General features: G+C 44.1%; 1 protein-coding gene across 1 annotated transcript in view; it reads right to left on the bottom strand.

Annotated features, from left to right (window-relative positions):
• LOC147717673 (butyrophilin subfamily 1 member A1-like) overlaps nucleotides 1-24,892 on the bottom strand; it is a 259,552-nt gene that overhangs the window by 121,314 nt on the left and 113,346 nt on the right. The window contains exon 2 of the mRNA XM_086924466.1: nucleotides 12,142-12,218. Within this exon, the coding sequence (XP_086780592.1) occupies nucleotides 12,142-12,217 (76 nt within the window). The 5' untranslated portion in view covers nucleotide 12,218. The remainder of the gene's footprint in view (nucleotides 1-12,141; nucleotides 12,219-24,892) is intronic.

Raw genomic sequence — 24,892 nt, 5'->3', positions numbered from 1 at the left:
GGTCATACGAGCGAAAATAATGAAGGTACCATAGCTGAGTTATTTTCTTCCAACATTTCTCAGCAGTAAATTGTCTAGTGGTACCTGACTATTCTGCTATTGTCTTAACTTATGTATATTTTTACTTGGAGAGCGTTTCAGCACTGTTGCTTTTCTAAGTAGGGGTTACATACTGTGGTCTAATTGTGATAGCATTGTGTATAGTCTGAACTTGCGGTCTTTACTATTCGATATCATTTATTTATTTATTTATTATTGAAATTTGTAAAACGCGAACAAATGCCCGTGGGCGTCTCGGCGCTAAAAACTCAGAATCTCTAAATTTTAATTTTATTATCAGGTGTTCTTAATATTGTGATATACTCTGAAGTTTAATTAATAAGTATTTATATAGCAATTTTTAATATCACAAACATGTGAGTGAATTTTTATCCTTTTGATGTATGATGTCTAATGATTTTTGGAAATCGGAAAAAAAAGACTAACTGAACTGAATCTCACCACTTTTCACTTAGATTTCAGGGGAAAAAATTAAAGCCCGCTTGTTTTCTAACTACCTGTGCATTCACCTCTTCTAATACCACGAGATGTGTGGGTCACTGAGTACTCAATAAACGGCTGATAACATAACGTAACGTAGTGTAACATAAGGGAAAGGAACGTGGCGTAACATAGGTAACACAACATAATAATAAAAGTGCACCACGCTTACAGCAATGTGCACTTTGGAGCATCCTTTGCACGAATGCAGGACATGTGATGCGATATGTTACTTTCTTCCTAATGGCCCAATTTTTCGTACTACCAATGGTAGTACGAAAAATTGGGCCATTAGGACTACCAATAGTTTAACTCCCAAGGGAGCTTCGGACAGGTATAATAAACAAGGGAGGACAAAGAAAATAATTCCAGCGATAAACGTATTTTTTTTAATGAAAATACATTTTTCTTTTGTTAAATAACTCTTGTTCTTTTACTCAATGTTTATAATAAAAGATTAACGCAGTCATTAGTAGAAAAGCTAATCGGTGAATGACTGGTGGAATAGCTCTGATCATCACCTTCAGGTCACAGGTTCCACTTCCAAAGGGGCACAGTCAGCCTTTCATGGCCCCATGATTTATAGAATGCTGAGCGTCGATTGTGTTCTAATAATATCTAATATTTAAGCACCAAGGCCGAGTTAGATCTTGGTTTATACTCCGGAACTCACGCCCCTCTCTGCCAGTACACGTCATTCCTGTATGCATCTCGCTCTGCTCCAGTGACTGTCAGGCCTGGCCAATAGCTAAGTGTTGAGAAGTTATGATGCTGACACCAGGATTGTGGAAAATCCAGGCTTTATTCACAGATGCTGCCTGAGCGTGGCCCCCCAGCCGTAAACCAAGTGATGGAACATGGTGGATGCAGACTTTCAATGTATGCCTTTACCCCTTCCTTTTTTTTTTTCTTTTTATATTTTATTATTTTCACCTGGTATTAAGTTACAAAGACATTCAAATATTATTTCAGATTAAACAAGTTTGTCACATACAGACATGATCTGCTCCCAAAAAGAGAATAAAAAATGAAAAACAAAAATTAGAAAAAGATAATCATTAATGTACTTAAGTCAAGACTTAATGTTAGTTCAATTCAATTCTAGTTTCCCCCATATTTTCTCATATTTCTGCAATGATTTGACGCCTCTAAGTTCTGCCAACGTACATTCCATGGTATTGATTTCATTAACTAAATACCACCATTCCAAGGCGTTAGGTGGGTTAGGACTGACCCAAGCTCTAGCTAGAGTTAGTTTAGCGCAGGATAATAGGATAGATAATAATACGGGATGTGGTTGATTTGTAGTATATAAACCTAATATTACCATAGGGGCTGTTAATGGTGTGCTGGTAACGTTTTTTATAACTAAAATTTTCCCCACTTCTTCCCAGAACTTCCCAAGTTTTGGACATGTGAATAGCATATGTGTTAGATCTGCTGCATATTCGTCACATTTTGGACACTTGGTTTTTTCACCCAGATTGTTATTTGGGGCCCATTTAGAAATCTTTTCTGGTGTGTAGTATAGCATATATATGGTTCTATATTGCTGTAGACGTAAACTAGAGGATCTTACATAGTGGTGAATATTAGTGTACGCATTGGTTATCTGTTTTCCTGTTATATTAGTTCCTAGTTTTACATTCCATTTGCTTGCTATTATTTCGTTATCATTCGTTCTTAAATCTGTCAATATTTTGTATGCCAAACTGATTATTGATTTCTCCTTTTTTGAGTTTAGGATATCCCAGATACCCCCGCTCGATAAGACTTTAATTTTGTTCTTCCGCACTAGAAAATCGTAAATTTGCCTATATTTAAACTCGTGTGTGTCTAGTAATCCATATATTTGTTTTAAGGTGCGGAAATCCATCATGCCTTGGGTGGTATATAAGTCCCCTAGTACCTCGATTCCTTTCGATTGCCATCTTCGGGATTCCCCGTCACTAAATATGTTAGGTAATCCAGGATTATCCCATAATGTTAGTTGGGTGTGATATATGTTGCTTTTACAATGTATTTGTATATCTTTCCATATCTTTACTAGGTCCCGTGCTGTCTTAAATTTAACCCTTTTGTAGAAGTTCGGGTCTGTAATACGAAGTAGAAACTGTTTAGAATCTTCTTTTAAAAGTAAATGGTGGTAAAAAAGCAGATTCTCTGAGTCTAATAAGGATCTAATACGCCTTATAAATGAGGCCCAAAAATAAAGTTTTAAATCAGGAAAATTGAGACCGCCTGATCCAATTTGGTTTTTTAACATCTTTAGCGATCTCCTAGCTCTCTTATAACCCCAGATAAAGTTGCAAAAAGCGCTGTCTAATTGTTTAAAAAAAAGCCTGTTTTGTGCCATAGGAATTGATCTGAATAGATATAAGTATTTGGGTATCATTTTCATTTTTATTAGATTTATTCTGCCGATTAAGTTTAATGGAAGTCGGTGCCATTTTTTTAGATTCGAGGTGGTAATTTTCATTAATTTATTATAATTAATCTTGTTTATCTCTTTGATATTTGAGGTGATTTGTACTCCTAAATATGTCGCAGTCTTACAAATTTCAGGCATTATTTGAAGGGGAACAAAGTTAGCTATTATTTGAGTTTTGTGAGTGTTTAGTTTGTAGCCAGATACATTGCCAAATTTGGATGCTTCTATATTAATTGTTTTCAAAGAATCGATAACCTCAGTAGTATAGATGGCTATGTCGTCCGCGTATGCGGTTATTTTTAAGCTCTGCCTATCTGTTATGAAAGGTGTTATCTCTGGTTGATTATCCAATGCCTTTAAAAAAGGTTCTAATGATAAGGCAAATAATAAAGGAGATAAGGGGCACCCTTGACGGGTGCCTCTCCGAATTGTGAAGTAGTTTGACGTGAGGCCGCAATAGCTGATATATGCAGACGGATTATCATAAAGTGCCTGGATCCCATTTAAAAAGTTTCCGTTGAACCCCATATATCCCATTGTGTGCCATAAATAATCCCACCCCACCCGATCAAATGCTTTTTCAGCGTCGAGCATTATCATTGCTATGGGAGTGGACTCTACTTCTGCTATGTCTAAAGCTGTTATTGCCGTGTTTACGTGAGCTGATGTGTCCCTCCCTGTCACAAATCCGTGTTGTTGTGTACTTACTATTTTAGGCAATAGCGGTGCTAGTCTTCTTGCTAAACAGTTTGCAAATATCTTTGCGTCGGCGTTAATTAAAGATATAGGTCTGTATGAACCCATCTCCTCTTTGGGTTTACCTTTTTTGTGGAAGAAGATAATTTTCGCCTTATTCCAAGAGCTCGGAGCGGACCCTGTTCTACTTATATGGTTGATTACTTCTAAGAGAAGGGGTGTTAGCTCTTCCATACATGTTTTATACAATTCCAGAGGAATAGTGTCTTCTCCGGCAGCTTTGCCTGATGGTAATGATTTTATAGCTTCTCTAAGTTCTTGTTGGGTTATTTCTAGAGCCAAGTTCTCTGCTTCATAGATTGTTATTTTATTCGTTAAGTTCTCTTTTAAGTAGTTATCAATTGTTTCACTATTGGGAGTGTTTTCCGGAGTATATAAAATTTCGTAATATTTGGCAAACTGTTGTATTATGTTGTCTGTCTGATTATATCTCTTGTTGTCAACTCCTATGATTTGTGAGATCGTGGATTCTGCTCTATCCTCTGCTACCTTAAATGCTAGAATTTTACCAATTTTGTCGCCCCCTTCATATTGTGCGAATTTGTATTTATGAATCTGTGCGCTTCTTTTTTTAATCAAAGTTTCTTTGGTCTTGCATTTTAACCGACTAAGATTGGTATTGATAGCCAAAGTTGGAAGGTTTCCTCTTAAAGCCTCCACTAGTTTAGCCTCTTCTGCAACTATATCCGATGTCAGGGTTAAGTTATATTTACGTCTTTCTTGATTTTGTTTTAGGACATACGTCTGTACGAACCCTCTAATACTAGCTTTACATGTGTCCCAGACTGTTAGTCAGGAAGCAGTGTTTCTATTAAAAGTCAGAAATTCTATAATGTGTTGTTTCAGTTGTGAAGTAAAAATCGTATTCAAAATTAAATTCCTTGGAAACTTAAAGGCTCTAGGGGGATTGCGTTTTTGAAGGGTAGTTAGTTCCACCATTATGGGGTTGTGGTCAGATGTGATACGTGGGTGTATGACCATTGTTGTGATAGAGCTCATCAAGGAGTCTGATATTAGAGCCATATCTATACGTGAGCATAGCTTGTGAGGAGCAGAGTAGTAAGTATATCCTGGAGCATTAGAATATAATGAGCTCCAAACATCTCTGACATTATGTAACTTACACAGGTTTAGGATAGATGTTCTAGTTCTGGGCATTCGAATATGGTTACCGGGGCGTGTTGTGTCCGACTGACGGTTCATGATACAGTTAAAATCACCCATTATTATAATTTCTCCTTCCCAGTCTAATAAAGCTATATTTAATTCTTCATATATTCTTGGATCTTCTTTGTTTGGTCCGTACACAACACAAACCACAAGCTTCATATTACTATGACATAGTTGGGTGATTGCCCACCTCCCCCGTTTGTCATGTTGCGTCTTAATTATCTCTACCCTGAATCTTTTATCTTTTAATATGGCCACCCCTCTGACATGTGAAGCGGCTGCTGAATATGTTATCATCTCGAAGCCCAGTTGATTCAGCAGCTTCTTATCGCTATCTATGATATGGGTTTCTGACAAAAATACTAGCTGTGGGTTATATAGATGTAATTCTTCAGTGACTAAGTGTCTTTTGCGCTTATTGTTTAGTCCTGAGACGTTCCATGCTAAACATCTAATGCTTTGCATCTTTGAAATAATAAGAATAAACAATAGTGCCTATTAACAACGTAATTTGACATTTTCTCACGTATGAAAGAAAGTATTTTACAAACTTAAATCTCTTCTTGAATTTTTCTACCAGGTTGAAAATATTTTTTCCTTCCCCCCTTTTTCCCCAACCCTTTCTCCACCCTTCCACCCCACACACACCCCCCCCAAACTGCGAAGAACTACCCTCCCCCTCCCCCCCTTACCTACTGCTGCCGTTGATAAGGCAGCGCTTGCGGCGAAGAACCTAGGGCCGTCCCCCCCCCCTCACTTCCTTAATGATTTTACATCTGTTAATAGTGTTGGATCGATTTCCCCTACACTTTTTTTTTTTTTTTTTTTTTTTGGCATATACTACCGCCTTTCATTTCAGCTCTATAATTATTTACTCTTATTGACGCTCAACATTGGTTAAGAATGCCTGCGCTTCTTGTACTTCATAAAAGAAGTTTGTGTGTCCTTTCAAGGTCACTTTGAGTCGAGCCGGTTCCTGCAAATATGCTGAGCCTCCCAGTTTGTTGATTGGATCAATTAATTTACGCATCTCCCATCTCTTGTCCATCGTAGCTTTGCTTAGATCTGAACGCGCAAAGATGGTAAAGTTATCAATGATTATTGGAGTATTGGGTTTAGCTTTTTGCCATATCGCTTGCCGTAGCAGAAAGTTTCCAAAGTAGATCAGAAACGGGCGTGGAAATTTACTGTTGAGGCGTTTTTGACCCAGAGGAAGCCGATGTGCTCGTTGGATTTGGGAGTCCCAGTCCCAGTCAGAGAGTTCAGGAAATGCTCGGGGCATCAGTTTCACCAAGAAGGCCCTAGGATCGGACCCCTCTGCCCCTTCCGGAATACCATACAGTTTGAGATTTGATCTTCTTAAGCGGTTTTCCAGGTCATCCACTTCCCCCTGTAACTGGATTAGTACTGAGTCATGTCTCTGCACAGTGGCATCAACCCTTTGCGTTCTTTCTTCAACCAATACTGTACGCTGCTGCAACTCTGTTATTTCCTGTGTGACTCCCTTTAGTATGGAGGCTATGTCGGTTATTGATGTTTGCAGTCTTATGTTATCATTTTTTAGCTGCTGATAGTGTGCCTCCGACTCTGCCCTCTGATTCACAAGAAGATTTAAGATAGCATCTAACTGAGGGTGGTCGGTATTGCCCAGCTTGGACTCTTCCCTTGATTCACCCTGCTTGTTTTCAGCATTAGATTGGTTTGGTTCAGAGTCCGAGCCCAGATCCGCTGTAGCAGCTGAATCCAATGGAGATGCACCCGCCAGGACTTCGTCCCCCCCTTTAATATGTTCATTATCCTGTTCGTTAATGATAAGAGTCGGAGTTTGCATCATTGAGTTGGACCCGTTTTCCTGTCGCTGCTGTATCCCATTGTCACAATCTGTAGGGCTGCCCCCTGAGAGCCTTAAGGTCATATTTTTGACTAGTCCTTTAGCCTCCATCCACTTCCTTAGAGGGCTTTTGTCAATAGTAGTCTTCCTTGTACTCAAGGGCATTACCCCTGCTACCATGCTGGTCAGATTTCTGCCTTTTTTTTTATAGATCGTCTTGGCCTTGCCTCTGCGTTTCCGTGGAGGTGGTTTATTCGAAGTCTTGTTCGTAGGTTTGTCTAATTCCTCCTCTGTATCATAGTCACCATCCTCAGAAGAGGGGTGATCATCGTTGACTTCCGAGATTTGCTCTGACAAGTGGTTACTCATGAGTTCAGCGGCAGGATAATTAAACTGTTCCATTATATTTTTGCCATTATCTGCGGTGATTACCATCCCTACCAGTACTGATGATTTGGCAGTGTTTGGTGCCTCAGTTGCCATTTCTAGCTCAATGGGTATCTCGGGGCTTTCCAGCTCTATTATATCACAAATCTTGTTGCCTTCGGTCATAGTAGGGATGTTAACTTTATTGTCGTTTTTATTGAGTGAGCCTCCTTCCCCCCTACATTTGTCCCGACTTTTTCATTTTCATTAGTGTCTATGTTTTTTTTTAACATTGTATTTTTTTTTGGGAATTGTTCCACAGTTAAGTATAGGAGGGTGCAGGACCGCCTTACCTGCCATCTTCTTATCACTCCCCTTGACAGTAGCTGTTTTTTCGGTTTTTTCAGGATTGCCTTTTGCTCCATGAGCTGAAGAAACTTTTGTTGCCATTTCTGCTTCTTTTTTGTTCAACTCCATACTCGCTGTCGTTTTCTCCACGCCCCCCTGCGTTCTAGTTGCTGGAGTCCCTGCAGTCTGTTGGGTTGGAGCTGGGACAGGGGCCGGGGTCAGGACTGCCGCTAAGTCTCCTGCCGAGGGCAAAGATACAGGTACTGATACAGTAGTCGCCGCTGCAGCCGCCGCAGCTGTTGTTGAGTTTTTTGTATTTCGCGTTGTTCGCAAAGGGTGTTTAGGTGACATGCCTCCAGTAGCTGCTATTATAACTGTAGACTGTAACCTTGTTTTAGCCAGACCTAACACAATGATCCCAGAGCGTGTGAGCCAGACCTTCACAGCTCTCCAAATCTTCGTTGTCTGCCACAGCATCCGTCAGCCTTTAGCTTTGATGAATAGCAATTGTTGCAAGTGAGATTGAAACAAAGTTGCAGCTATGTTTTCCCAGCGCTTTCTGTTCGTAGCGCTGAAGCGCTGAAGCTGCCGGCTAGTATCGCCCCCTGCCCGGCTGCCACTGCCGAAGCCGCCAAAAAGAGCTCCCACCCCCACACCGTCAAGGACGCTGCAGAGGGCGACAGGATTGACCAGAAACCACCAATCCGACAAACTGCAAACTGCAAGCGGCAACCGGACTCCGCTCCGAAACCGATGCTTCGCATCAACCAGCTAACGCGGGTGAGTCGGTCTGAGCGATGTCTGGGTGTTTGTTTTGCCGCTTGCTTATCTCGCCCTTCCCGGTTACTACGTGTATTCCGTAGGTTTCCCGGCTCAACACCGCCCTGCTCGCTGCATTTCGCTGGTTCCAGCTATCAGGGTCGGGAGGGTTTAGGGAAGTCCATTAGTACAGCCGATTCTGCTTAGAGGAGGGGAGAGAGCTCCTAGTCCGCCGCAGGCAGAGTCCTCACTCCGCCATCTTGGACTCCGCCCGCATCTCCGCCTTTACCCCTTCCATGCTCATGACGAGCTCAGCTCGCCATGAGCCACGGAGGCCGTGTGCTCATGACGAGTTGAGTTCGTCATAACGGCCGCAACGCTCGCACGCGGGGCTAATTCCCCCACTGTGCTGAGCATTCAAAAGAAACGGGTGTGGCTGTGACGAGCTCAGCTCGTCATGAGCACAGCGCCACCGTGCTGCGTAACGAGCTGAGCACAGCGGGGGAATTAGCCCCGCAGGCAAGGGGTTAAAGGGGTAGCAGTGTAGGAGAATGCGCAGGAATATAGGCAAGCAGGGCAGAGGCTGGACAATAGGCAAGAAAAGAGTAAATCTCATGGGCATGGCAGGGCTGCTCACTCTGCGAGACCACTGTAGTAGAGTATCGGAGAGAAGCCACGTCCACTCTCCACCCATATTTTTCATTGGCTTGCGTTATTGCCTTTAGTAAATGCTGCCTTCGGATTCGTTAATAGGCTTGTTAGTCCCTACTTAATACGGCCTTGTCTCTATTTGTAACCTCCCATGGTGACTGGCCCCTTTAATTCGGTTGTTGCACGGGACCTGTTATTTAGTCTGTAAGCACTATTTACTTTATTGAGTTTCTTGTACTGCAGGCCGGACATGCGCTGCTTCAGCTGAAAACGCTTGTGTTTTTATAAGCAGCACAACCACCCCTGTAACACGGGTGCCTGCTGTCAATTACTTTAACCCGGCATTATCTCATGTCTGTTTCAACCATCCAAGTAAAATAGATTTAGAAATGATTAGCAAATTTAGTCATTTGTTTTCCAGGTAGCACATAATCATGTTTGAATGGGCTGAAGATGACAACAGCACCAATACCAGCACCAATACCATCACCACCAATACCAATACCACCAATACCACCACTACCCCCACCAATGCCACCACCAATACCGCCACCACCAATATCATAATCACCATCAATACCACCATCATCACCAATGCCACCAATACCACCACCACCAATACCACCACCACCAATACCACCACCACCACCACCACCACTAACACCATTACCAGCACCACCAATATCACCACCACGAATGCCACCACCACCACTACCACCAATACCACCAATACCACCACCACAAATACCACCAATACCAATACAAATACCACCACCACCAATACCACTACCACCACCACCAATACCAATACCTCCACCTCAGCGCCTCTCGCTCACTAGTAATAGCAGGGGCACTGTACGAGGCCGGAGCTGCAGCTGAGACCATCTCTCCCTCCCTCCATGCCTGCCATAAAGCAAAGCCCACCCTGCACCAGGAGGTGAAGCCAGGGTCCTACTACAGCTGGAGTGTTTGTTATTAGGCCAAATATAGCAATGACATTACGCAATGCCACACTGCACACTCAAATCACAGAGAGGGCAAGAAATAGCCACCCCCGCTCTTCCTCCTGAAACGCCACAATGTAATCACAGAGCGAAAGGTGTATAAGCGCTTTGTTAGTGCATTGAAGAAGATGTACATATGATCTGAGCTATAAACACTATTTATCACTACTTTGAAGACACCGCAGGCCGGTGTTCCTCGGTCTATAATCCATGGTGATCCTCATGCCTTATGGACAGGTAAATCTCCTAGGACCACTGAAAGTTGCACAGTGATGGATCCCAGGAGTACAGGAATTTGATATATTTTTAACTGTAGTGAAATTATTCAGGCATTGGAGATTAGACTGTAGTACAATTTGCCATAGAACAAACAAAATCCATGATGGCCTGAGTGTATATCCGCGGCGATTTATGGGGCCGGGGTCAGGGGTTTTGTTAATTCTTTTCCTCTACAAATCGTGGAAAAGCCCTTCCTCAGGTATATTCTTTCAGTTCCTCCTGGCACATCCTCATTTGTGTGTCATGGGGAGCTGAGCCTACCATACTTAACGGACCTCATTAAACTGGAGCCTATCCTCCTTTGGCACAAAATATGGGTTAGTGAACAAACCCATTTAAATTGAGATATCCTGCGCAATTGTATTGGGTTGGATGAGGAGCACAAGATACCCTGGCTTAAGCTCGTTAACAGGTTTATGATAGATCTTGGCCACCCAGATTATTATACAAACCCTAGCTCTATGGCTCAAGAAAAACCTTGAAGAAAGAGGGCCTTGCTATGTTGGGATCATTAAGAGTAGCCGATGAAGGCGTTAAACCGACAGTTATGCAACATCAGTTAAGGCTCACTTCTCTGGACATGTAACCTTACTTAAGCTTTGCCCCTGGTGGATATGATAGAATGCTTCTGACCAGATCTATACTAGGCACTGTACACAGACTAGTGACTACACCCAAGAGGAATGACTGGTCAAAACCTCTACTCCTGTGTTTGTGCGTCTCCCATTTAGAGCAGTCCACTATTCACCTATTCCTTTTTTGTAAGCTGTTTTTTGAATTAAGGAAAGTATGGTTACTACCTCTTCTAAGACAGCAAGGCCTTAGGCAATGCCGCCCAGCTCTTGTTCGCTTACAATTACTAGAGAATGAGCATGTGGCTTGGAGGGTCTCCAAGTTCTTAAAAAAGGGCCTGTGGCATAGGAAAAGCATGTTATTTGAGGCCTTGGAGGACCCTTTCTAGGTGGAGTAGTTGGATCTGAAATGTCGTTGGATACTATTCGATGTAACTTTTTAAATGTGAGCTTTGCATTTCATTCCTCTTAATCTATGTATTGTAATAATTCTTTTTTAACTTCAATTTTATTGATTGTGTTATGTGCTTTTATGACTGTGAATATTATGGTCGAATAAAGCTAAATATTGATTGATTGATTGGGTGAATGCCTGAGTCATTAGATAGTGCATTGCATAAGTGGAGTGTTCTGCTGTTAGGTTTTGTGCAATATTTGGTGTCATGTTTGAGACTCAGTTTAAAAATCCAGAGTAGGCCTGTAGATTTAGGATGGTCTAGAGTCACTAAAGTTTGCTCTGGTGTTCATCCACATCCTCCTACAAGTGATATTTCTTGGGGCCTTTGCTTAGTTGAAAGCATAAAGCACTCTCTGATCACACAAATGCTCCTTGGTTTGTCATATGTAAATGGGGTTTGCCCGCTTCCACCGTGGTTGGATATCTTATGGTGTCAGAAGGCTGAGAGTGTAAAAGGGTAAGATCAGCCTCTTCCTAAAGGGATGCAGGAAGGATTTTCTAAGCACTTTCAGGATGTGTCTGGATGTGATTTCCGTGAAAACACTCCTCTCCTAGGAAGGCCTTGGAGGTCCCGCACACTATCCCCTGGGAATTGTTGCGTTAGCGGTACACTCGGCTGTGTTCTAGACCATCCAAGTGGTGAGGAACACATGAAATTACTGTCGGGCAGGATCTTTTATCTCCTACCTCGGCTAGAAGTAAATGTTATGTAATGAGAGCCACATTTCCAAAAGGGGGTTTTGTGTGCAATAGAACCTAAAATGGACCTATACTTGTTGGTACTGGGTGCCTGCACTTCTTCTTTTCAAAGGCAGAGTACTAGAACTTCTCAGTAGCAAACGATACTCTGGTATAGGAACTACCTACACTACTTCATATCCTTTTCAAGCACTAGTGTGAAGGTTATTGTCTCATCCGTGGTACCAAGGGCCATCGCTGTATTAAAAACCAATCAAAGATGAGTGTAGACTTTATACCTGAGGATGCAACTTGGAAGTGGAATAGGAGCAGGATACACGCTTCATATCCAATCAGATGCAAAGAAGCCATCATTCTATGGAAGACAAAGAGAAAAACAGTCATGAGCAAGGCTGTGGGAAACAAACAAAAACAGATATCCAAAAACTAAAACAGAGAGAAACTCTTGACCCCAGATTTACTAATGCTTTGTACTGTTGCTGTTTATCCACTGCATTTGATGCTTTGCACCTGAAAAGTTCACCTTTCACAGTACAAAAGAATCACCTTTTTTTTTTTTTTGGAATACCTTTATTGATACTTCAACCAGTTACAAATATGGGCCTACAACCACCAGGGCCGGCCGCTAATCAGTTTCATCACAGCAAGTCAGTTAGGACAAGACTCGGCCGCCCGGGAAGCGAATGTACCATAACTTCAATAAAAACTGGCTATATAGCATACCAGGCGATTGACAGGATTCTAAAGGCTCCATTTTACAATATAAAAATAGAAGGATCAGGTGCCATACAATATCACAAAGTCGCATAAAGGGCGGGCAAAATAGTAGGATTTCCACAATCTCATTTAAGAAAGTGGCGCTAAGGCATACAATTCAGGATAAACAAGCATACAATCACAGTTCGCACCAGTTAAGCGCCCGCCCAATGATACTGAAATACCGTGAAAAGTATAGGCACAGATAAAAAAGTCGATAATTGACAGAAGAGTGGACCCACTACGCTGACCCGAAAAAGGAAGAAGCGAAAGAAAAGGCAAAAGGAAGGATACGAAAGAGAAAAAAGGCCATAGAGACAATAAAGAAAAACAAAATTCCCCTCCCCCAACCCCCCACCCTGCACCCCTGCAGATGACTACGGCCTACCCCCCTAGCAGCGTGCCTGTCGCCCCAAATACCTGAAACCCGAAATATAGGAAGAACAAAGAGAAAGAAAGAAGAACTAAACCCCTACCCTAAAAGTAGAAATGGAGGAGGGCTTTATCATACGCATTCCCGGTCTCTCCCCACCGCCTTAACAAAGAATCCCCCACAAAGCTGACACAATCGAGCAGAACACAATAGAAAAGTACACCGGAGGAAACTATAAACCCCGCCCGGTCTCCGTTGACCTAGTAAAGCAATCCCGTTACCGATGAAACCATAGTGTGAAACCCCAAACAACAGTCTCAGCCTTGGCCCCGTCGATCAAATTTGATGATTCCCTTCGATAAGTAGTGCCCCATCGTCAAATTGTCAAAATATACACAGAAGTTGCCGAAATATGGTCTGTTAGATGGAGAAAGGATGGCAAATCCCAAAGTAGACGGCCGGTTCCAACGATGCCCCTCCCCGACTCCAAGGCCAGACACTGTCCCATCCGCCATCTTGATGTACCAGCTGGGAAGGGGGTGCGACACAATCCAACACAGTTCACAGTTCTGACCAAAAGTTTCCAGAATGGGAACAGCAGTTAAATGTTCCGCCGGCTGCGAAACTAAAGATTCCGACCATATAGTTGAAACGCCGATCTCAGCATGTTCGATCAGTTCCACTTCTGTAGGGGCAGGCACAGCTCCGAGCATCGAGTCTGAATGCACCGCTGGGGTGTCTGTCGGGAGTTGAGCTGGCCGCCGGGTCCCATGCAACGTGTCAAGGTCCGGTCCCGACCCTCTAATTCCATCCGCTGCCGACATCAGATTCCAGACCTGGGCTTCCATAGTCACCTGAAGTGCCTCGAGGGCTGCCAGCACTGGCCGCAATGACGGGCCGCAATTAGCCCGCTCCGCCGGTTTCCGCATAACATCAGGCATAGTGATCCCCACGGAGAGTCCCCTCCCCGGGGGAAGATTAGTCGGAGCAGGAATGAACCGTGAGGGACAGATCGTCAACATGCGTTAGTGCGCGCCAAGTCTCCAACCCAAAGGCACCGGCGATGCAAACGCTAGGCCTCCGGGTCAGGGACCCCCGCCACACCGCCTCGGGCGTCACTCGTCTCCTCACCTCCGATACGGGACCAGGCAGCAGATCGGCAGCAAAGCAATCCAAAAGATGTTGAAAGTTCCATGGACCGGACCCTGCCGCCCTCACCGGTCCGCTGTTGTTCAACTAGGACCCGGCTGGACCAGCACTCGAGACCCCGGCTTCCAGACTGGGTTAGGCCTCAAATCAAACCTCGACATTACTCCACTCCACGATGTCGGAAAAGTCTCGGGATCGCTCCATCGGACTGCAGATTAGTTCATATACACGGATATGGGGCGGGAATCAGGATAGATGACAGGATCTTTGAGCGAAAGACGGAGGTCAGCGGAGCCGGGAGACTATGCGGCCATCTTGCTTGCTGTCGTAGCTCCTCCTTCCAAGAATCACCTTTTGACACAAAGCCTGAACTACGAAAATTACCAGACCGTGCTTGAAGCTTCCTGAATAGGTACAAACAAAGGCAAATGTGTTAATTTCCCAAGATGCAATGCATTCTCTTCTGACTGAATCTGTGCATCGGAATTCGTACTGGAAGGGTATATACCTCCAGTGAGAATCCTATGCTAGGCAGTAGCAGACGCTCCCCACTGCCCCATGGTGAAAGCTGTGTCGTGCAAGGCAGCTAGCCCTGTGTGAACGCCAGCTCAGGGGATGGCACCAGCAGCAATACAAGACCAATTTTACTTCAAAGGATTAAAGCTTGGCTCTTCCAGCTACTATTCCTATGACGGGCAGCTCGCCTTAGCATCAAGAAGCCACAGCTGTGGGGCACTATGGGCTCCTTAATCCTGGGGTTCTGCACTTCAAGACAAAATGAGTCATTTAGGATTTGGTGGCCTGCAGTGGGAGCAGCGCCATGTACTCCATTGCATATTTAGGGCCTTATTTAGAAGCCCCTTGCGCCACCGGAGCGTCACTTTTCCCCTCGTTAAAAGTGAAGCACCAGTGGCGCAATGGGCTTGTAAATAAGGCCCTTAGAGACCTCTGTCAGCCGGAGATCGCTGTGTCTTCAGGGGGCTGCCGCCATGTGGGAATTTGTTTTTGAAAAACAAAAACTTAATGGCCCAAGCACCCTGTGTTTTCCAATGGTGTAGGGGTCATTGTTAGGTTTCGCCTGCACAGAGCTTGCGCTATGCTTGTGAAATCTATTGTTTTTAACATAAACACTTAAGAGGGGCTAACATCTCACCCACTCTCTTCCATGGCTTTTAATTGGTTCCTGTGCTTGCCACTTACTTTTCCTCCATTTCAATTGGCTGTAGCATATTTTCCTGCATTTACCAATGCTTGTTATTTGATATTTTGTTCTGGACTGCCAGGCTTTTCTTGGAGGTCCCATACAGGAATAAAGTATGTCAGAAAGTCAGCCCTAATTGGCCAGACACTCTCAGTCACCTAAAGCAACTGCTGGATGTCCATGGGGCCATTCGTCTAAGGTTTTTGCGGCAGCGCTACCAGAGGCTCTGCTGGGGGGAAATGATGGTTACCCCTACTCTAGAATGGGCCCCCCACTGTTCATTTAGGATACAAGGTACTCTGCCACATCTGTACACCAAATGCTAAATAATTCCAAAATGCTTTGGCTTAGTGGACCCTGGCTGGGCTCACCCAGAATTAGAAGAGAGGATTTGGTAGGAAGAGAAACACCAGAACATCTGGACAGGAGGTCCATCGTGAGCAGAAGCGGGTGTCGGTGTTTGCATGTATGCGTGTGACGAGGGGTGGTGCTGATTAACAAAATCCACAATTATCTGCAGTATCGTCTGGAGACAGGACCTTCGTGGATGATGTGTGCAGAACCTGATCAGTGACCAGGCCCTGGAACTGAAGGCATTTGCCCTGGGTCAGGTCTGTGAACCGCTTGCTCCTAGGATAGAACGCTGATGGTGCGACCTGCGAGAAGGCCATGTTTAGAAGCCTTGGGTGAGAGTTGGGCTGAGCTGAGAGCCTGAGCCCAATGGTTGCAGGCCACAGCATAAGGTGGAGCTTTGGGGTGTAAGTCTGTTCATCAGCTTTATTGACGATGCCAGCAGATATGTAATGGCACCAGTGCAGCTTAGATTATGTAGTTTGTAATGTCATCTATGAGCAGTGCTGGGGTTTGTGGTTGTACAGCTAGCTAACTCTAGTGAATTTAAATTGGTTTTAGGTTTTAGATTGTAACAATAACATTCTTTCAACGAAGCTTTTTTAGGGGAATTTGCATTTTCAAAATACAAAACACATTATTGTACCGTCATTTTACTTTAACAAAGTATTTTTCCGTGAAGACATATATAAGATGGATATATTTTTTTTATATGAATGTATATAGACATACATATGTTAATTGATGTTATTGTTAAGTTATAAACGTTTATACGAGCTAGTTATGGCAATTTAAGAAAGTGGCATGTCTGACTTGAGAAAACCCTTCTCAGCCAAACATATTTGATTTTTCATTCATAATTGCTGTTAATAAACTACGCTGCAAACGTTAATTTTCCTTTTTTCATTTTCTCAGAAACGACTTAAACCAAAGCAACCTTTGGAATTAGAGTACCCTATATTTTAATGTAAGTTTACCATTCAAACATTTATACCGGGCTTTGAATAGGAAATACAACCTTTGAGAAGCCCCCTAACTTGTACCTTTTGTGACTGAGCTGCATGAAGCTTTCCAGGATAAATCGGTGGCGCAGGTTGAGCGTTTTGAGAAGTGCTAGGTACATTCATTAAATGCCGCCAGACAATAAGTGTGCTTACAATATACAATAAACCTTAAGTACATCTATGACTGCTAGTTTCGACTTTAGTAAATATACAAAACTACAATAACACTCACATCACAAATAGCTGGAGCATATTCAAGGTTAACCAGAGTTTTAAATCTCATAACTGAAGGGCCGTTTTCTTGTTTACTTTACCAGTGGATTTTTATAGGAACTGAAGTAAAGATATCTCGAGCCCTCCCCTGTTGCACTTTGCAAATTGGACTTTGCATGCATAAATGCACTTTTTGTTGAATGCACTCTAATTCATTGAGAAAAGTGATTGGATACCCTAAATGAGTAGACGTGTAATAGTTGCACTTTAGTTATGAATCTCTGCTTCCTCCTTAATTTAAAATAATTTTGTATCTATTTCTGCTCAATAAAAAAGAATAATAAAAAACACTCACATCACAAAGGTCATGTTGCAGATTCCATAGGGAATGCAATAACGAATGTCCAGCATATAATGTGTGTAATTTGTGAACAAAGTCCACCACATTCTCACCTGGATGAAGGAGGGAGGGCTCCTGGGTGCAGTGGGAGCTTGCCTCGCTGCCCTCTGACTAGTTGGTCGTGGGGCCCCTCCTTCAACAACCCAATGCTCTTTGATTCAGGACATGTCAATGCAGTGGTCTAGGGACTCATCCCTCGGTCTCCACTCTCTGTATAACCCTCCCACCTCACCAAACAGTTATCAATTAATTAGGTTGAACTAGCAATGTGCTACTGCATCATCATCATCTTCAATGGCCTCTCTAAAACGCTTATTCACAAATAAGGCATGATTTAAAGAGGCAGCCAGGATGTATCTTATTAATATTCATAAACAGGACCACATCAAGCCTGATTTGAAAGCTTTTCACTGGCCTTCTGTAGAAGTTAGTTAAGCTAAGTTCGTGGATTTATATAGCGCGGCTCATTACCCATGAGGGTATCCAGGCGCTGTCCATGGGCAGGGGGAGATTAGTTGATTTGCCCAGAATCACAGGATGTTGCACCGACGCCCAGATTTGAACCTGTATCCCCAGATACCAAGTCGACAGCTCTGAGCCGTGATCAAATGCAAGGTTCTCTCTACCTTACACGCAACCTCATGAGAAAAGTCCGGTAGCTGCAAGCTTCATAGCAGCTCAGACGCCAACTTGATTCATCAATGCTCATCCAAGGAAGGACTCTCGGGAGTGCAAGGTCCAAGACTGAGGAAGGACCTTCACCCTTCACTCAGATCCGAAGCTAAACACGTGTTTCAGGAAGCTGCTCTAAACTGTGGAATCCCCGTCCTATGCTCTGAAGAAATGCAACATCTACACAGCGCAATGTAGATTCAACTTCTAATAAATAAATACATTTGGAAGAACATGTGCATGCAGAAATTAAGTGTGATTAACACTGGTCAAGCACTTCATATATTGAACAGCCACGGCCCATCCGTATGCGCAGAGGGGGCCAGCACCCCACCTTTTTCCTCGACAGGCTGCACAAAGGTCAGTCTGACAGACACTCCTTGTTCAGGCTAGGCAGCCAGTAGCGAGACATGCGCTAAACATTTCCAGGGTGAGTATTTCACAGCCCTGTGGGTGTGACCTCCTCAGTCTGGCAAAAAGTGCCTCGAGGCCCTTCCCCTCATGATGAGAGGAAGCGTCTCAGCACTGTTAACCTTGGATTTGGAAGCATCAGTTTTAAGTCCTGAAGTGCCCAGGGCAGAGTGCCAATCAGTGACACCTCGTCACAGTGTGGGGTGGGGTCAGCAGTCTCACTAATGCCATCCCACTCTGTGACGAATGAGGAGCTGCTGCCTTCCCTCATTGGCTGACCTAAGGTCATGAGACCTCCGAGGCTTCCCTTCGGAGAGCTGCAGTGAAGCTACGTTTTATGTTTTTTGATGTTTGATGTTTGTGTGCGTGTATGTATGAACCTATGTATGTGTATATGTGAGTGAGTGTTGTGAATAGGTGAGTGTGAATGCATCGGTGGGAGTGAGTGTGCATGTGTGGGCCCCCTGCCCCTCTCTCTGCTAAAATTACCAGCCCCCACTGATATTGAAATATGTTTTTGAAATCAGCATTCCCCACATTTCAGTTACACTTACACGCTGGTTAGTTAGGTAAAAGGCAATACCTTACTGTACTAATAAAAATCATCTCATAACTTTACAGCTTTTGCTGAAATAAAATTACTCTCCAGGTCCATCAAATATAGAGTAAAAGCAACTCCTGGCGCGTTTCACTGCCTTTAGAACTTATAAAAAGTGTGCCCTTTGTCCAGACATGAGTTGGGCACCCAATGAGAGTAAAAACGAAAGCTCTCAAAATATTAGAGACACCATTTGTTTTTGCAGAATCAAGAGCAGAAGCCTATGTAGATACTATTGTAGGCAGAGAGTATCAGGTGAAATGTATCTATTCAATACCAACAATCTAAATTATCCTGCACAAAACTTAATGTACAACCCCGCCTTTATATACAGATCTTACATGTACATACATGCACTGCTGCATGGTATTCATGTTCACAGTTGAGTAACGCGGGATGTACCCTTGTTGACAAAGGCACTTCTTTCATCTCCCAGTGACACCTTTTACAGAGTTATTGTATTGTTATATTTAACACTTTGGTTCTGCATTTAATATTTCTCATAAGTGCATTTGTCCAAACAACATCTATCCATAATTAATGCAAAACAACGGCTTCCTTTATCGATCTACCATGGGGCAAACAGCCAGACTCATTGAGCTGAGTAGATGAACTTGTAGGGAGAAGGTTTATTTAGACAGGGTCAACACGCAGAGCCCTAAAACTTTGCTTTCCTCAATGTGATTTGAGTGTGTAGTTTTTTGTGTGGAACCCTATGGGACTACTTCTGTAAACACATAGAGCCTGATTCTCAAGCTGCAATTTGTAATACATTTTGTAGGAGGACAAAACATAATGCAAAATGTACTCCAAAATGTAGGTTTTCCCTATATTTATGTGTGGAGTTCTCTGCCCCGACTGCGTAGTCCGCGCACATGTTAAGTGTAGATATTAGTAGTATGTCGGAGGGGCACAGGAGAGTAATGGAAAAAGGGTTGTTTCTTACTAAAGAGGATGGGAATAGGGAGGAGTAAGAGGGGCATGGGGGGCTATGGAGGATTTTGTGGGAGGGACATCTCACAATTACATTACTCTGGGGATGGAGTCATGCTATTTATACCTTTTTAGTAAGTTTACCCTCGGAGTTTGTGAATACCCAAAGTATTAAACCTACTACAAAGTGTAAACTTACCCACAAGGGTAACTTACCTTTGAGAATCAGGGTCTTAATTCCCAGGTTTTGAGCAACACAACCGTTGGCCCGCTGCTTTTGATTGTACCTCTATGCAGGGGCGGCTCCTCCACTAGAGTGCTTTCTCACAGCGCAAAAAGCAGAAACATAAAGTGGTATTTTAAATACCATTTTATGTTTCTGCTTCTTGCGCTGCGAGAAAGCATAACGGTATGCCTGGATGGGGACGTGAGGGCGGGTTAGGGTGGAGTGGCTTGTCCAATGTTGTGGGCTCTGACTGTTTGGTCTCCCCAACCAGTCATGCGCAATCTGCATTTTCTCTATGTAGGCTGCATGGCCTCCCTACAGTCCGCCCCAATCACAATGCCGTCATTGCAGCGTTGTGATTGGCTTTGGTGAGGGAAGGGAGGATGCCTGCTTCCTGTTCCTTCCGGAGGCAGGAGAGCAGGAAGGCAGCAGGTAAACGCAGGACCCGGCCAGGAGCGGAAGCGGCGCGGTGGCCCGGTTAGGTAATTAAAAAATATATATATGAGTTTCCATCCCGCGTGATCCCTCCCACCCACGAGTCATGCCAGCCGCGTCTGAACGTGGAGGTTGAGAAGTGGAAACACCACCGTTTACACTGGACCAGAAGGCAGCTAATTTACATTTTCTGTTGATTTTTTCCTCCTGGACCAGTAGAGGGGAGCCACAGTAGTTTCTCTAATGATGCCAGGTCTTTGGAACATGCTACCGTTAGCTTTCCTGTTTTTGTTTTTTACTGGTAGCCTGGATCAGTATGGAACATGGTAGTTGCTGTACGTTGCACGCGTAGTTTTGCTGCTGTTTGCCTTATACTCATGTTCCGAGCCAGCTGCATTCTAGCCAAAAGTTTTGTATCATAAAGTTACCTGCTCGACTGTGTCTGCTCTCACACTTGTACAACTGCTTATGCTTTTTTAATGCATTACCATAGGAGCCTATGGTAGAAAAAGAGCCCCACACCAGGGCACAGGCAATTGTCACCATTGCCCTCTTTCAAGTCTGCCACCAAGGGAGCATTCAAGGGAAGCCCTCGCCTTTCTCTCATCCTGACTTCAGGACTCAGGCGGAATAGCAGAGGTCATGAGGGGTCAAGGGAGGAGGTAGGAGGCTCCGAGTCACTCAGCTGATTTATGGTCAGACCCGGCTAACGTTGAGATCCAGTTTGTCCCAGGCCAGTCTTGGCAGAGGCCTCTGCTGGGGGTGCACACACCACAGCTTGCTGGCTGCATGCTGTGGGTTCAATTTGGGCTGGGTTGGGGAGTCAGGCAGGTTTGTGAGGCTAGCCTATGATCTAGGAGACCAGTGTTGTGTTGTGGGTTGTGCAGAGGCTGCACCCACTTTGAAGTTAGGAAGATCAGGTGTGTTTTTCTAGGCTTTCTCATGATCTAGGTAAGCAGACAGGTTGTTTTGGGATACTGTCCCGAGATCCGTGAGACCTGCCTGTATGCTATAGATCGTGAAAGGGCAGTAACCACAGACTGCCCCAGAAATGGGGAAACCGAGCATGCTTTTGGGGACCAGCTAGGCAGATTGCCTGATTTAAGAGACTGCCACGAGAACAGGTCTCTGTTATTGGGTGTGTATCGGTCGCATCCAACAGTGAATGGTGAGTTTGTGTGAGCTCAGAGTGAGTTGTGTGGCTGTATGAGTACACTGCATGAGCTGTATGCCTTCCTGAGTGAGGGTTGAGTGGTGTGAATACCCTGAATGAGTGGTCTGCCCTTCTGAGTGCAGGGCGAACAGTCTACTTTTGTGGGTGTAGGGAGAGCAAAACAGTGTGCATCTTTCAGCGCAGGGCAGCGAAGGGTGAGTGATGTCTGTGTGAGTGCAGGTTGATCCGTGTGCCTGTGTGAGCCCAGGGTGAGTGATGTGGATGGGTGAATGCAGGCTTAGGGATGTTTCGAGGAAGGGTGAGTAATGGGTCTGTGAGTGCAGGGTGAGTAGTGTGCCTATGTGAATGCAGGGAGAATGATGTATCTCTGCAAGTGCAAAGAGAGTGTTTAAATTGAGCTCAGTCGCGCTTTATATTCAACTCAAAACTTTCTGCCCCACCTTTTTTAAAAGACACCAGCTGCCACTGCCTCTATGAAGAGGGTGCACTGTTGACTTTCCTCCTTTTGTGTTTGTCTCAAAATCTCTCACTCCAGTCTTAATTCATGGAATGCTTTGACAGCCTCCTGTTTATTTGTAGTGCAAGCCTCTTGACAACCATATTCAACAGTATCACCTCCCAAGGACAGTTTTGCACAGTCTGTGGTTTAATTTTCTAGAGATTTACAGTTTTTGATGGTCATCTTGCATTGTTTCCATCTGGTGCATCCTCACCCCAGCCACACTATTTCTAGTCTTATTGTTAAATAAATAATAACTCTAATCAATATTAAGCATTTACCCAAACACACACATGTATTCTCCCGCAGCCTTGCTTCGAAGTTTCCACTTTACCTGCCGTCCTGTTCAGTTTTATATTGGTTTAACATCAAATATGGCCCCTTCGTTGATGAATGTGTCTCCAGTCAGCCACTGGACTGAATCCTGGCATCCTTCAGAGATCACTAAAACGAAGAGAACTGAATATGTGGTAATGTTCTATATAAATAGTCAATATATGTGTATTTTTTTGTAAATCTTCCTAGTATAGGGATACAGCAATCCTGAATGTAAAGTGTAAAGCCAAGCATTGGCAATGAACTAAGGGGAGGCGTGTTGCTTTAGAACCTTTTGTCATCCCATTTGACGGGGTAGCTTCTGTGGCTCAGAGGAAGGGCTGCTAGGTGCTCTGTTCGACAGTTGTAAATAAAGCAGCTTTTTGCACTCAAAGCAAGTGGAGTGGTGTGATCCTTTCCCCTCAATCAAGGCCCGGAGCGTGGGCAGCGCAACGCGCTCAGGGAGGTTGGGAGGAGAGACGGAAACGTCACGGACACGTGGCGGTTATAGATCCGTTTACGTAGCGTCATTGCGTACGATGGTGAGAGCAATGTCCTTTGTGCCCACTGCCGAGCTGAAGCCCACCACCCATCCTTGGACATGTTTTGGGATTTTTGGAAGTGGTGTTCTTCTGCTGTGGTGGTGTTATTGTGTATTGGTGTCACTGAAGGGAAAGCAGAGGAAGGCAAACTGTTTAGCTGAATGGGGCTAGAGTTGGGGAGTGTAAGAAGGAGCAAAGAACAAAGGAGACCAACTTTGGGGCGAGATGGTTAATGGGCGGAAGGCCTTAAAAAGACCCGAATCCAAGATGGCCTCTGCCGGTAGTCATAAAGTGGTGCTACTGCTCCTCTGAAAAGGATGATAGTTGTGGGTCAGACAAATGGCCAAAACATGGCCTCACCACCAACAGTGCCAGCAACCACCTCAAAAGCACCAGCAACAGAGCTGGTGCCCAAGTAGTTGTTTGTAAATCTGGCAAGTGCCTATTCGACAATCCATCCACACTTCATCGAGCTCCACATTACCCTGGCTGCTGTGCAATTGCTAACAGTGTGATCTTTAACAAACAGGTTAGGCTTCCTTTTGCCACACACATTTAGACTTTTTATACTGAGTCTACAACTGACACGCACAAATATCACTTTCCCTTTTAATATCAATGCTACACAAGCGAGTTGCAATTTTTATTGTGGACTTTCAGAAATCCCCCTGAGCCCTGGAAAGATGCCACTTGCTTACCTTTACCCTTCCAAGTTTGTGGGAACGTTTTCAGATGCTTGCATAAACTCTGGCACAGTGTGCATTTTCAGGAGCTTTGAATTTACAGGGAATTAAATTCATTCAAAAAGACAAAAACTGGTTTGGCAAGTTGAGGATGGCTTGGGAATTCCCCGGCAGGCTGCTGGAATGCAGGTGTTTACTGCTTCACTCCAGGTGCATACCTGTGTAGGCTTGCCTAGGGAATTGAGAACAAAATTGAACCACATCAGTACACCGGAAGTGAATGGCACCTAGTAGTGTAGCTATTAATGGAGCAGCAGGTGAAGTTGCTCCAAGGTCTAACAGTACAAGGGGCCTTCTAGACCTAATTTGTGCCACTGTTTTTCTACCAACCCCTGAGTAGGGGGCATTTTCCTTTCTTGCACTGGGGCCCTGGGCCTATTGCTACACCACTGGGATACACTACACTCTGGTGTAAGGCTACTATTTAACCATGCTGGTAGACTTGGCATCCTTGACATGGTTTCCCCTGACGTTTTGCATTCAGACCACATGTTTTTGCTGACTTCGTTTTTGCTGGTCTTAGGATTCTGCACACTTTACCACTGCTAGCCAGAGCTGAAGTACTTGTGCTCTTTCCCTAAAACGTGGTAACATTAGCTTATCCAAAATTGGCATTTTTAATTTTCTTGTAAGTCCCTAGTAAAAATCCCAACTTGTGGGGCCTGAAAATGTAATGCTACTAGTGAACCTGCGGTACAAAAGGGGCTGGTGATGGATGGAGCATCTGAATCAATCAAACACTCACACCCAGTCAAAAGACCCCCTTTGTACCACTAGTGGACCTGCAGCACTGGTTGTGTCACCCACTTTAGTAGCCCTTTAAACAAGTTTCAGGCCTGCCATTGCTTAGCCTGTGTGTGCAGTTTATACTGCCATGTCGACCTGGCAAGTTAAACCTTTTGCCAGGTCCAAACCTTCCTTTTTAATACATATAAGTCACCCCTAAGGTAGGCACTGGACATCCCAATGGCAGGGTGCAGTGAATTTGAAAGGTTGAACGTGCACTTTTAGGTTTTACATGTCCTGGTAGTGAA

Source organism: Lissotriton vulgaris, chromosome 5, assembly GCF_964263255.1.
Source record: "Lissotriton vulgaris chromosome 5, aLisVul1.2, whole genome shotgun sequence".
Classification (NCBI taxonomy): domain Eukaryota; kingdom Metazoa; phylum Chordata; class Amphibia; order Caudata; family Salamandridae; genus Lissotriton; species Lissotriton vulgaris.
This window is presented reverse-complemented; position numbering and strand designations above follow the sequence as displayed.